At 41.8% G+C, this 13354-nt stretch overlaps 1 protein-coding gene across 5 annotated transcripts in view; it reads right to left on the reverse strand.

Moving 5' to 3' along the window:
• The window catches only part of SLC23A2 (solute carrier family 23 member 2), a 151697-nt gene that overhangs the window by 75289 nt on the left and 63054 nt on the right, over positions 1–13354 (reverse strand). For all 5 annotated transcript variants that reach the window (XM_036244240.1, XM_036244237.1, XM_036244241.1 and 2 more), the window contains one exon: positions 1608–1853. In XM_036244240.1, coding sequence (XP_036100133.1) covers positions 1608–1715 — 108 coding nt within the window. In that variant the 5' untranslated portion in view covers positions 1716–1853. The remainder of the gene's footprint in view (positions 1–1607; positions 1854–13354) is intronic.

Consider the following 13354-nt stretch of genomic DNA (forward strand, 5'->3'; position numbering starts at 1 on the left):
ACAAAATATCACCACAGAGCAGAACCTTTAATTCGATGTTCTATCAGTTCGTTACTTCCCCACACCCACTTAAAAACAAAAGAAGCACCCTGTGTTGTCTGTGCATTTCAGATTTCATCATCGGTGCCACCATAGACCCAGGCACCTTGCCACCTACATCCAGCCCAACACCAAATCTGGTCGATCTACCCATTTACCACCTCTCAAAACTATCTTTCTTCTTGACCTTCTTTCCTCCTAGCTACCCATAAAGACCCCAGTTTCTTGGCCCGAGCAGGCCTGCAAACCCCTTGACCCAAATGCCTGTTATCCGTCTGGAGCCCCTGATCCACCTCATTGGCCTCAATTCCCTTGTTACCGCACCCAGGATCCAAGCAGCATCAGGACAATCACTCTCACACAAACCTCAACTGCTATCCTCCAGTAGTCAGCTGGCAAAGACCCAGCCCTGGCTAACGCCAATGGTCCATGCTTATTCCTCAGCCCGCTCTCAGTGCCTTCCTCACTGGCTGCCTGGATGGAGCTTCCCTGGTTCCCATCCTACCTCAGCAACCACTCCCTACCTGTCCCCTTGCTGACCAGCCCCAGCCTCCACACCTCATCAGTATGTTAGAGATAAGCCAAGACCCAGGTGTGAAATGTTCCTGTTCACTTTTCAAAGATGATCTAATTTAAACTTGAACAACTGACTTGCCTCTCCCTCTTGAAACCTGTGTCGACTTTAAGCCTTCAATATGACCAAAAAATCCAGTTTCAAAATTCACTTGACATGAAGAAAATGGTAATGTCAGTTGTAAAAACAGTAGAACATCTCTGAATTAATAGGGTAAAAATCAAAATGTGAGTGTGTCGGGTCAACCAGTACACGTAGACGCCACGTTCACACCTTTCTTTGTTACTGAGTGACCTGCAGTGATGTGAATCCCAGGACCATGGTTTAAGGAATCCTAGAATGGTGCTCCTGCCATTAACCTCGTTTCCAACAGTAACAGAAAAACAGCTTGGGGCAAGTTTTCTCTAAAGAGAGGTTTTCTTTTTTAAGCCAACACTTTAGGTAACTTTACAGACATCAAGTCCTAATCCTACATCTGGAAAATACTAGCACTGAATATAATGAATGCGTGTCATCAGCCTTATCTGACTGATGTCATTTGTCCAATACAAATACCTCTGTCTTAGACGCTGCTTTCATATTGAAAAGCATGGATATTTGGGTTCCAAACAATAGTCATTCATTCAATCTCCCACCTTACAACACAAGTCTGGAGTCGGGTTACACGCAATTTCAAAAGAACACATTTTTGGAGATAACTTAAGCCTTTAACATTCTCCAGTGTACAGCAAGCACTGGGCCAGCTTCACAACATTCAAGGTGATGCCTGTTTCCTTCCTGGAGTTAATCCCATCAGGTGCCTCCACTCAGAGCAGGGCCAAAACCAGAGTCAGCCAATAGGGCTCCTGAAGACTAATTTGAATGAAAAGCATTTGGCTTTCAAGTGCCTTAACCTTCACAAAAGACATGGGCATTAAAGCCAATCCTATGTTGACTTAGTAGAGAAACATCTTAGAGTGCTTCAGGAAGAAAGGAAGACAGGGAATGTTGTTACCGGAAGGGTGAAGAAAGCGGGGTGCTTCGCTTCGTCTTCATATTTGCCTTCAGTTGAACTCCCAGCCTCCATGGATTTGGACGTAGTGTTCTTACCAATACCCATCATTAAGACAAGGCAGATAGTTTGGTCGTTGGACTCGAGTGACCGGAAGAGAAGAGCCCAGGATCAGAGTTGGCTTTTCCAGTGCCTGGAGCACTTGATTCTCAGGCAGAGATGAGCCCCACAAGCACCATCTCTTAGCACCTACAGAAAAGAAAGCAGCCAAATCACCACAAGCACATAAACAACAGAAGGCACAAGGTCATCACATTTTCTACATGGAAAAGTCAGAGTACAAGTTATGCCCAAACATCCGAAAACATATTACTTAATTACACTTTTCATGTCCCTACCCCCTGCATTTATAGTCATCCAGTGATTCTGAACATCTCCTGGAGAGGAGGACCTAGATCATAAAAAATATCAGATAGTGGAGATTAAAAAAAAACATTTCTTTGATATACATTATGTCTATGTCTTACAGCCCAGCATTATCCAATAGAACTTTTTGCAATGGTGGAAACGTTCTACATCTGCCTTGTCCAACCTGTCACCTGCCACTGAGCAATTTAGATTTGGCTACTGTAAATGAGAAACTGAATGTTTATCTAATTTTCATTTCAATTTAAATAGCCACTTGTGGTTAATGGCAACCATACTACACAGTGCAATTATAGCCAATTTGCTAAGACTGGTTGGATAGTAAAATTTTAAATTCCCTATAAGTGCCAAATTAAAAGTAGGGGAAGCCACTCAACGCATAAAAAAGAGGAGATAAAACCAATCTAGGACTGAGTGGCCAAACAGACTTCCAGGTAGGTGGCAAGACAAGCTTTAAATGGGCTAGAATGCCACACACAAAAATAGAGCCAAAGCATTCAATATCGATCAAATAATACATTAACATAAAGAAGAAATCCAATCACCTCCCCCCAAATGGAAGAGAGATAAATTAGTGAGAGATTGGGAGGTGGGGGTGGGAGGTGGGGGTGGGGGTAGGGGTGGGGGGCGGACCTGATATGCTCAGAGGTTCATTCATTCTCAGTGGGAAATTAATTGGTGCTAAAATCTGACATCATTCTAAGATGGACCTGACATGCTCAGAGGTTCATTCATTCTCAGTGGGAAATTAATTGGTGCTAAAATCTGACATCATTCTAAGATGGACCTGATATGTTCAGAGAATCTCAGAGAACCTGCTATTATTTAACAAGGAAAAGTACAATGCTACAAGCTAAGAGGAAACCTAAGCAAACGTCAAAAGCTGGAAACTATTGAAAGAATCCTATGCAGCCAAGTTTTGGTGAACAAGAAAATTATAATCTCAATTTCAAACAAAAGTATGACTTGAACAATGAAAGAGATCCACCCAAATGATTAACAAGCATTTGGAGAATTTGGACTAAAAAATTAAAGACACAAAGGACCCTTACGAGGGGGGCACATATACAGTAAAATGTGGCTAGGTATGCTTAAAGTTTAATGGAAAAAACAAAAAAACAGCACAAGCAGGTAGGGGTGATAAAGGACAGAAAACATTCATTGGCACTCAGATTAGAATGATGTCAGATCTTAGCACCAATTAATTTCCCACTGAGAATGAATGAACCTGGCCAAGCTGGCCAGCAAATGTGAAGACACACCTACAAGAAGTTTAGAAATACAGGTAGGAAATCTCCCGTTCAAGGAATTCTGTTAAGGACACTTTTCATTCAACAAACACTTTGGGTGAGCCAGGAAATTTTGAAATATAAACAAAAAGAGTTATACAAAATTTGAGAGTTCCATAATTAAAGGGCAAAAAGAAAAAATAAAATAGTTGCCAGAACATTAAGTTCTGTCTCAATGTAACACAGGAGCTGGGGGCACAGAACCATTTTTGTCTTAGATGGCTCTTTTCATCTGAATGTCCATGCACATTTTGCTTTCTTGTTCATATCACATCTATGTCTGTTTAAAGCAGTGGCTCTCGATCAGGAGTGATTTCTCCCTCCAGGGGATATTTGGCGATGTCTGGAAAGATTTTTGGTCATCATATCTGCAGGAGAATGACTTGTATCTGACAGGTAGTGGCCAGGGGTGTTGCTAAACATCCTAAAGAGCACAGGACAGAATCCACAATAAAGAATTATCTGGCCTGCTCTGGCCGGTTCGGCTCAGCAGTCAGAGCTTCGCCTGGCAACCAGTGAGTCGCGGGCTAGATTCCTGTCAAGGGCACGTACCTCAGTTGCCATTCACCCCCGGCCCTGGTTGGGGACACTCGATGTGTCCCTTTCACGTCAATGTTTCTCTCTCTCTCTCTCTTCCTCTCTCTCCCTTATTCTATCTGAACAAAAATGGGAACATGTGCTCAGGTGAGGATAAAAAATAAATAAATAAAAGAATTATATCTGGCCCAAAATATCAACAGTGCCAAGACTGAGAGACCCTGGTTTCAGAATTCCCCTCCTGGCCACTCCTGTAATGGCTGCTTCCTGGAAGGTGCTGTCACGTGGAACCTCTCAGCCTCAGCATTCAGAGCTCCAGGAAGGAACGATTTCAAGTTAGGTACTCAAGTTAGACAGAATTATACACATGTATCATTTCTTCGAAACATTCAGCGCTAAAGACACAGCCCCCTTAAGGTCCTGACATCATGACTCTCAGTTTCAACACAATCGTTCTTAGTCCTCGTTTCACTGCTTTTGGTGCTGCCTATTGTGGAAGCAAAGAAGCCAGAGGTGCAATCGCTCTCGTTAGGTCTGCCTGTTAGCACCGAGGGCATCTGTGCTTGCTTGGGGTACAGGCACAACGGAGAAATGCACAGGTGTTACTTCCAAGGACCTCCTCAATTAAACCTTGCCTGAAAACATTTGTGCTATTGAGGTTAAAAACTGAGCTTTGGTGTCTGAAAGTTCCCAAGAAACAGTAAATAGGGTAATTTTACATTCTTAGTTATTTCCCTATAGACGGGGATAAATTGATGTGTGTTAAATGGAAAAAAAAATTTTTTTCACAACAGATAATGCACTGAAAATGCAGTCTTAATTTGTATTTGCTAGTTAGAAACAGGGTCAAAGAAGCAAGTTGGCTAAAGTTTGCATAACTAATATTTCATAGTATCAAAATTCACAAAGCATGTGAAATTGGAAGAAGGAAGCTCTTGCCAAGAATCCTAGGTCACCATTGTTCAGCTGTGATCACTGCCCTCTGCATCGTTGGGGAGTCTTTTCTCCATATTTTTATTAGATCTTTGTTTTGTTATCCCCCAAGTTAATACTGTACTTAGACATCAAATACAGCCAGTCAAAACTTAAAACTTTTATTTATTTTGGGGGGAAAAGGGTTTTTAAAAATGTATTCAATGCACCTAATATAGAAATGGAGAAAATATTTTATGTAAAAAAATACTTTGTGTTGACACTGAAATGGAGAAGATGTTTAATGTTTTAAGAAGCCATACTAACTGAGTAACAGCCCCATGGAGAGAAATACTATATTAAATATAAACCCATTATGTTATATATTTTAAGAAAAGAAAAGCCCTGGCCAGTTTGGCACAGAGGTTAGAGCATCGGCCTGCGGACCCAAGAGTTAAGAACACGTATCTGCTTGCAGGTTTGACCCCTGCCCAGGGTCATACAGGAGGCAATGAAACATCACATCGATGTCTGTCTGTGTGTCTGTCTCTCTCTCCCTTCTTCCCTCCCTTCCACTCTAAAAATCAATGAAAAAGTATCCTCAGGTGATAATTAACAAAAAATAAATAAATAATTTTAAAAAGAAAAGCTACTTCCCTCCTCCCAAAAATGGCACCCAAATGTGCACAAGATCACGACCCCTAAGGAAACACACGTCAGTATGAGAAGCAGCGACATGCATATCACCAAACAAGAGCAAAGCTCGTGTCTATGGGACTTGCTGTAGTTTAGTGACTTTTTAAATAATTTTCCTTTTTCAAGACAGGGACAAGTGGATTATTATATTTCTTCCTTATCTTTTCTGCTGCTGGTAGGGGATATGAAGGCCCACTTTCTATATTTGAAGGGAAGTCATGAACATCGCTCAGAAAACCCAAACGACTCTACTTGTAGCCCTGACAGAGATGGTGATGGTTACTTAGAATTAACCTTTTTCCTAGATTTTTAATTAAAGTGTTTTTATAATAATTCAAAAAAATAAACAATCTGCATCTTGATCTAGCCACCCATAACCTCCCCAGATGGGGGTGGGAGGGAGATAGAGCATGACAATGAACATTCCCAAGAAGATCTGCCTGAAATAGCCCAAAAGACCTTTACCCTTGACAGCCAGAGCTTGTTTTCCACAAGATATGACAGGCAAAGAAGATGGTGAAATATTGCTAGATGATTACAAGACCACATGCCATACAGTCATGTTCAGAGACAGCAGCAAGCTCCTTCACATCCAGCCCCATCACCTGTAGCATGCCCACAGAGCTTTCCGATCCACACCGGCCCATGCTAACTTTAGGAGATATGATGAACTTTGTTTTTTAAATTGATTTTAGAGAAAAGAAGGGAAAGAGAGAAAAACATTAATCTGTTAATCCACTTATTTATGCATTCATTGATTGTTTCTTATATATGCCCTGACCAGGGATCGAGCCCACAACCCTGGCATATCAAAAAGACACTCTAACCAACTGAGCTACCCAGTCAAGACAAAATGATAGACTTTTTAATGTAGAATACACTACTCCCCCAGGTTAATTTTATCGTCGTGTTTGTTTCAGAAAATAGACATCCACTGCAGCAGGAGGTAACTCTCCACACTGTCCCCATCACCAGGCACAAAGTTCCATCCTGACAAGACCACTTTCCACCAAGTATTCTGTACATTTTTCCCTACTAGATGTTTAACTGACCCTCACAAGCTCTATTGGGGGGACCCACACATTCCCTTTGCCCGTCTCTTACATACCAGAACCCTTTGTCCTGAAAACCCAAATGAGCACAAGAGGGTTGGGGATCCAAGAATGTGCAGGGCAGGATGTTCTGAGAAGGGCTTGAGGCAGGGACTGCAAAGCCTGAGCAAGATGGACACCTCTGTCGGGTATGACAAATAGAAGGAAGAAGGGGAGAAGGAGAAGACAGTGAACTCTGAACAAAGAAATGCATCCTTCCAAGTCCCAAATGACGGGATTCCACAGTCAAGTACTCAGGAGTGATGAAGACAGCCTCAAGGGCAGAACCCGCCCACTAACCAGAGATCAGAGTGTTCCATCCACCAGGCTGAACTTTTGTTTGGGGAAATGCCAAGGCTCAGAGGCAAGCACAGCAAAAGATAAGGAAGGGGGGAATGGAATTTAGGGTATATGTTAGAATTTTATTAAAATAAAAGGCAGCCCTGGCCAGTTCAGCTCAGTGTTAGAGCGTCAGCCCGCGGACCAGAGAGTCCCAGGTTCGGTTCCCGCTAAGGACACGTACCTCAGTTGCAGTTTGTCCCCGCCACTGTTGGGGTCATGTGGGTGGCAACCAGTTGATGTGTCTCTCTCACATCTATGTTTCTCTCTCTCTCTCCCTTCCCCCCTCTCTACCTCCTGCTCTATCTGAAGATAAATGCAAATATAAATAAATAAATAAATAAATAAATAAATAAATAAATAAGTGGCAAAATCCCCCAGGGAATCTGACAGGGGGAGGGGGGAAAGTCACTTATAGTCCCCTATCCCCCCTCTTCTTCCTATTTGTGAAAGAAAAATAAGCAAGGCTGCTTCTATCTTGGCCCTAACCTCAAGGCAAATGGGGAAAGGAGGGACTGAGGGATGAAAGGTCAAGTTCACCAACAATGAAGATGAAGAGAACACAATGAGAGTAGTAACAGTTTTCCAGCTAAGCACCTATGTGTGCCAGGCACATCTCTTCCCTCTCGTATGCAAATGAAATTATTTCCTCTAGTAAGCAAAGTATTACTTGATTTGCACACTAACTCTACAAAAGTAGAAACTGAGCTTCAGAGAAGTTAAGTAACTTGCCAAAGGAGGCACAACTCTAAGCAGAGGAAGACTCAAACTTTAATCAGTATTCCTGTCCTAATAATGTTTATACAAACAATACATAAAACTGCCCAATTTAAAGCCAACCTTACTAGAGGAATACAGCCCAGGCCAACTGGTCTGTCACCACTGTCTGCCTGACCTGCTGTGTGGTTCCTGCCCTCCTTGTGATATAAGGGAGTTCTTCGGGGCTAAAACCTGCCTCCTCAGACCAAGAGTCTCAAACTTGTGCAGTGTGGTCACTCCACAGCACAAGCCATCCTCTCAGTAGTACACAGCCTCTTGTCATTTTCTTGTTCCATCTTGATGAATCTACCACTTGTCCATGCTACAGCCAGTACCACCATGCTACAGAAACTATCATGGCCTTTGATGGCATTCCAATAGACACCCAAATTCCTTAGCAAGGCCACAGGGTCACAGTGCAAAGCTTGGCCCCCAGTGTGCTATCACTTCCATCTTTCAGGTCCTGAGGTATTGGGTCTTCTTCTAGCCCTCAGGCTCTTGCATACGCAGTCCCTCCAACACAAGCACCCTTTCCCTTGAGGTAGCTCCCATCAGTGCTTCCTCTGATCATAGCTCGCAGTATGTCTCGGAACCATGAAGATGGTTCTAATACAGTGAGACAATGTGTGCTGGCCTAGCCAGACAGCTGCAGAACCAGAGGCAGTATCCACAGCCTACAGCCCCAGCTCCCAATGCAAAGCTTGGCACCTATATTAAAGGCTCCCCAAAATTTGTGGAATGAATAAATGATGCTTATAAAAATAAAGGTACCTGATATCTGTGATACAATAGACGCATTAATGTCAGGGACAAGGCAGGGTGCTGACATTGCTGTTATCATTCGCCTGACAAATGAGGGAAGTGTTTGAAAAGGAAAAGACCAAATTATAATCAGACCAAAAGATAAGAAATCTAAACGTAAATGGCTAGGTAGAAATCAGATGAGCAAACGTCCTTCGATGTTGACTGACACATTACCCAGATGCCAGCAATAATCATCTAGATCAGAAGATAGCAAACTATTGCCTGGCCTGGTTTTGTATGGCCCCCAGCTAAGAATAGTTTTTACATTTTTTTTTTACTGTTTTTTTCTATATTGATTTTAGAGAGAGAGGAAGGGAGAAGGAGAGATAGAAACATGGATGAGAGAAACATCAATTGGCAACCTCCTACATGCTCCCCAATGGGGAGTGGGCCCATAAACCAAGCATGTGCTCTGACCGGGAATCGAACCGGGCACCTCCTGTGCATGGATCGACACTCAACCAGTGAGCCACACTGGCCGGGCAATAGTTAATACATTTTGGTTTTTTTAATCCTCACCCGAGGATATTTTTCCATTTTTTGTTCAGATAGAGTGGGAGGGGGGAGAGAGAGAGAGAGAAAAAAACATCGACCTGAAAGGGACACATCGAGTGGCTGCCACCCGCATGACCCAACCAGGGCTGGGGACAAATTGCAACCGAGGTACGTGCCCTTAGCAGGAACCAAACCTGGGTCTCTCTGGACCGCAGGCCGACACTCTAACCGCTGAGCCAAACTGGCCAGGGCTAGTTTTTACATATTTAAAGGGTTATGTCAGAGAAAGACAAGTACCATATGACTTCAGTCATATGTGGAATTTAATGAACAAACCAAACCACCAAGAAAAACAGAGACAGACTTATATAGAGAGAGCAGACAGACAGCTCTGCTGGAGGGGGAGAGGAGGGAGCGGCAAGTGTTAGTAGGGGGGAGGACTGAGCCAAAAAGAAAAAAGAGAGAACTCATGGACAACACTGTGGTGATGGAGGGGTGGTAGTGGGGTGGAGTTGGAAGAAGGCACAGAGGGGATATATGGTGTTGTAAAAAATAAAATATATAAATATAAATAAAGGGTTATAAACAACAAGGAAAAACAACAAGTGACAGAGGCTACCTGGCCCACAAAACCCAAGATATTTACAGAAAAGGTAAGAGGATGAAGGAATTCTGTTTAAAATGACAATAACAGCATTAAATACTTAATACATTTAACCAAAAATGTACATAAGCTATAAACTATTACTAAAAGTTATAAAAGAGGTTAATAAAACTACAAACTATTAATAAGAATCATAAAAGAGATTTCAATAACCAGAGAAATAGACTATATTCTTGAATAAGAAAGCTATAAATATATTCATTTCCCCATAAACATAATGTGTATAAACTTAATAAAAGTCAGTTAATATCCCATAAGGGGAGGAAAGGGACTTGCTAAAATTCCTGTGGAAGAATATGCAAGAGAGGCCACAAATATTTGAAAAAAGAATAAGAACAGATTTATAAGATAGGGACTCTTAACATAAAGGTATAATAAACAAAAGAGTTCAATACAGGCACCAAAATAAAAAGTTCAGACTACAGAAAACCCACAAACCAATGAATATATGAAATGGGAGGTGCTTCATTCAAATCATAAGACAAAGTATGGATTTTTCAATACAACATGCCAAGATAACCAGCTCACTACTAGGTAATAAAATCCAGAAAAAGTAAGACCAAGGTTAAAAATAATAATAAAGGCACTGCCCAGCTGGTGGGGCTCAGTGGTTGTGCGTCAACCCATGCACCAAGAGGCCATCAGTTGGAGTCAGAGCACATGCCCAGGTTGTGAGCCCAATGGTCAATGGGGGACATGCGGGAGGCAGCCAATCGATGTTCTCTCTCATCGATGTTTCTATCTCTCTCTCTAAAATCAATAAAGAAAAAAAAATATTTTAAACAATAATAATAATAATAAAGCCACTAATAATTGTATATTGTTATGTTGGGGGACTCCTTTCTAAGTATATCATTAGAGATACAAGAGACCAGAGGCTGATACATTTTGCAACATGAAAAATCTTTTAAATTTCTATATAGAGAAAAATCATCCAAATAAAATTAAAAGGCAAAATATAATATACATTAAAATAAATGCAAAATATAATATACATAAGATATCTTTATTATTTGAAGAGCTCACAAATCAATAAACGGAAAACAAAAATCCTTAATATAAAAATGGGCAAAATTTACGAGCTTCTAATCTTTAAACCCTCTAAGTACAAATGACAGTATAAATGTTTGCTCCTTGTTTTGTGTGTGTGTGTGTGTGTGTGTTTTAATGTTTTATTGATGTTTAGAGAGATAGGGAGAGGGAGAGAGAGAAACATCAATGAGAGAGCAACACTGATCGGCTGCCTCCTGTCCACCGCCTGCTGGGGATTGAGCCCATAAGCAACAGAGCATGTGTCCTGACCGGGACTCTAACCAGTGACCACTTGGTACAGGGGTCAACGCTCAACTACTGAGCCACACAGGCTGGGCTATTTGCTCCTTGTTTTAAATCAAATCAAAGTAAACTGAAATGAAGAACACCTTTTCTTTTTTTAGCATATGTCAGTTATTTTTAATACCCTGATTTGTAAGGTAGAAATAGAGAAACTCCCACTCCCAATGAAAAATAAATTTGCTAATGAACAGACTATTTGGTTATATGTATCAAAAGAGTTATAGCCCGAGCTAGTTTGGCTCAGTGCTTAGAGAGTCAGCACACAGATGGGAGGGTCTCAGGTTAAATTCACAATCAAGGATGCGTACCTGAACTGTACGTTCAATCCCCAACCCTAGTCAAGGTCATGAGGGAGACAACCAATCAATATATCTTTCACATCAATGTTTCTCTCTCACTCTTTCTCTCTCCCCCCTCCCTCCCACTCCTTCTAAAAATCAATGGGCCCTGCCCAGTTTGGCTCAGTGGTTAGAGCATCAGCCTACGGTCCAGAGAGACGTGGGTTCAGTTCCCACTAGGGGCACATACCTCGGTCGCAGTTTGTCCCCAGCCCCAGTTGGGGTCGTGTGGGAGGCAACCACTTGATGTGTCCCTTTCACAATGATGTTTTTCTCCCTCTCTCTCTCTTCCTCCCACTCTACCTGAACAAAAATGGGAAAATGTCCTCTGGTGAGGATAAACAAAATGAATAGAGTTATAAATATTCATATTCACTCCTAGTAATTGTCCTGAGAAAATGCTACTTCTAGGAATTTATTCTCAGGTAGTAATTAGGACAGAGATTTAGCTATAAAATTATGCATATTAATATTATTAATAAGACCAAAAATCAGGAAAAATCTAATATCTAACACTAGGGAATTAAATAGTAAAATTGTGGTATGTTCTTACAAAGGAATACATGTGGCCATTAAAAAGATGGCACAGCCCTGGCCGGTTAGGCTCAGCAGTTAGAGCGTCGGCCCGCAGACCAGAGAGTCCCGGGTTTGGTTCCGCTAAGGGCACGTACCTTGGTTGCAGTTTGTCCCCAGCCCTGGTTGGGGTCATGTGGGTGGCAACCACTTGATGTTTCTCTCTCACATCTATGTTTCTCTCTCTCTCTTCCCCCCTCCCTCCCTCCCGTTCTGTCTGAAGATAAATGCAAAAATGTCCTCAGGTGAGGATAAAATAAATAAATTAATTAAAAAACTGCTTTAAGAAAAAAAAAAAAAGATGGCACATAAATATTACTGACATGGAAAGATGTTCACCCAATGTTGTATAAGAAAACGGGTTTGCCCTGGCCAGTCTGGCTCAGCGGTTAGAGCATCGGCCTGCGGTCCGTAGAGACCCGGGTTCGGTTCCCGCTAAGGGCACGTACTTCAGGTTGCAGTTTGTCCCCGACCTTGGTTGGTCGTGCGGGTGGCAGCCACTCGATGTGTCCCTTCACGTCGATGTTTCTTACTCTCTCTCCCTTCCTCTCTCTCCCTCCCACTCTATCTGTACAAAAAATGGAAAAATATCCTCAGGTGAGGATAAAAAAATAAATAAATAAAACGGGTTTAAAATTATGTATAAAATTATACTAAGTGAAATAAACCAGTCACAGAAGGACAAATATATGAAGTATCTAAAATAGTCCATCTCATAAAAGCAGAGAGTAGAATGGTGGCTGCCAGGGGCTGGGGGTGGAGGGAGCAATGGGGAGTTGCTATTCAACAGGTATAAAGTTCATTAAGCAAGATGAATAAACTCTAGAGACCTGCTGTGCAACATCGTGACTACAGTTAGCAACACTGGATTGTACATTTTAAAAACTTATTAAGAGGGTAGATCTCAGGTTAAATGTTCTTACCACAATAACAAAATATATCAATTTTTTAAATGAGGTACTGAATGAAAAGAATTAAAGGTAATGTATATAATAATTTTTTTTTTTTATCCTCACCCGAGGACATTTTTCCATTTTTTGTTCAGGTAGAGTGGGAGGGAGAGAGAGAGAAACATCGACATGAAAGGGACACATCGAGTGGCTGCCACCCGCACGACCAACCAGGGCCAGGGACAAACTGCAACCGAGGTACGTGCCCTTAGCGGGAACCGAACCCGGGTCTCTCTGGACCGCAGGCCGACGCTCTAATCGCTGAGCCAAACCGGCCAGGACTTTATAATAATTTTTTAAAAGTATGTACAACACTAACCCACTTTGTTATGTGAAAGTGCGCACACACATATACACACCAAAATTTTAACCAGAATCGTGATTGGTGGGATGGCAAAGGATTTATTTTCGTATTTTTACTCCTCTATATTTTCTAGAAGTATTTTGAGTTTGACTCTGTAGCCTGAGCATCTGGATGTTTTAAAGCTCTCCTGAAGCCAGGGTTAAAAATTACTAACTTAGAGCAAGCAGAAAATCACTGC

The sequence above is a fragment of the Molossus molossus genome, unplaced genomic scaffold (assembly GCF_014108415.1).
Source record: "Molossus molossus isolate mMolMol1 unplaced genomic scaffold, mMolMol1.p scaffold_m16_p_6, whole genome shotgun sequence".
Classification (NCBI taxonomy): Eukaryota; Metazoa; Chordata; class Mammalia; order Chiroptera; family Molossidae; genus Molossus; species Molossus molossus.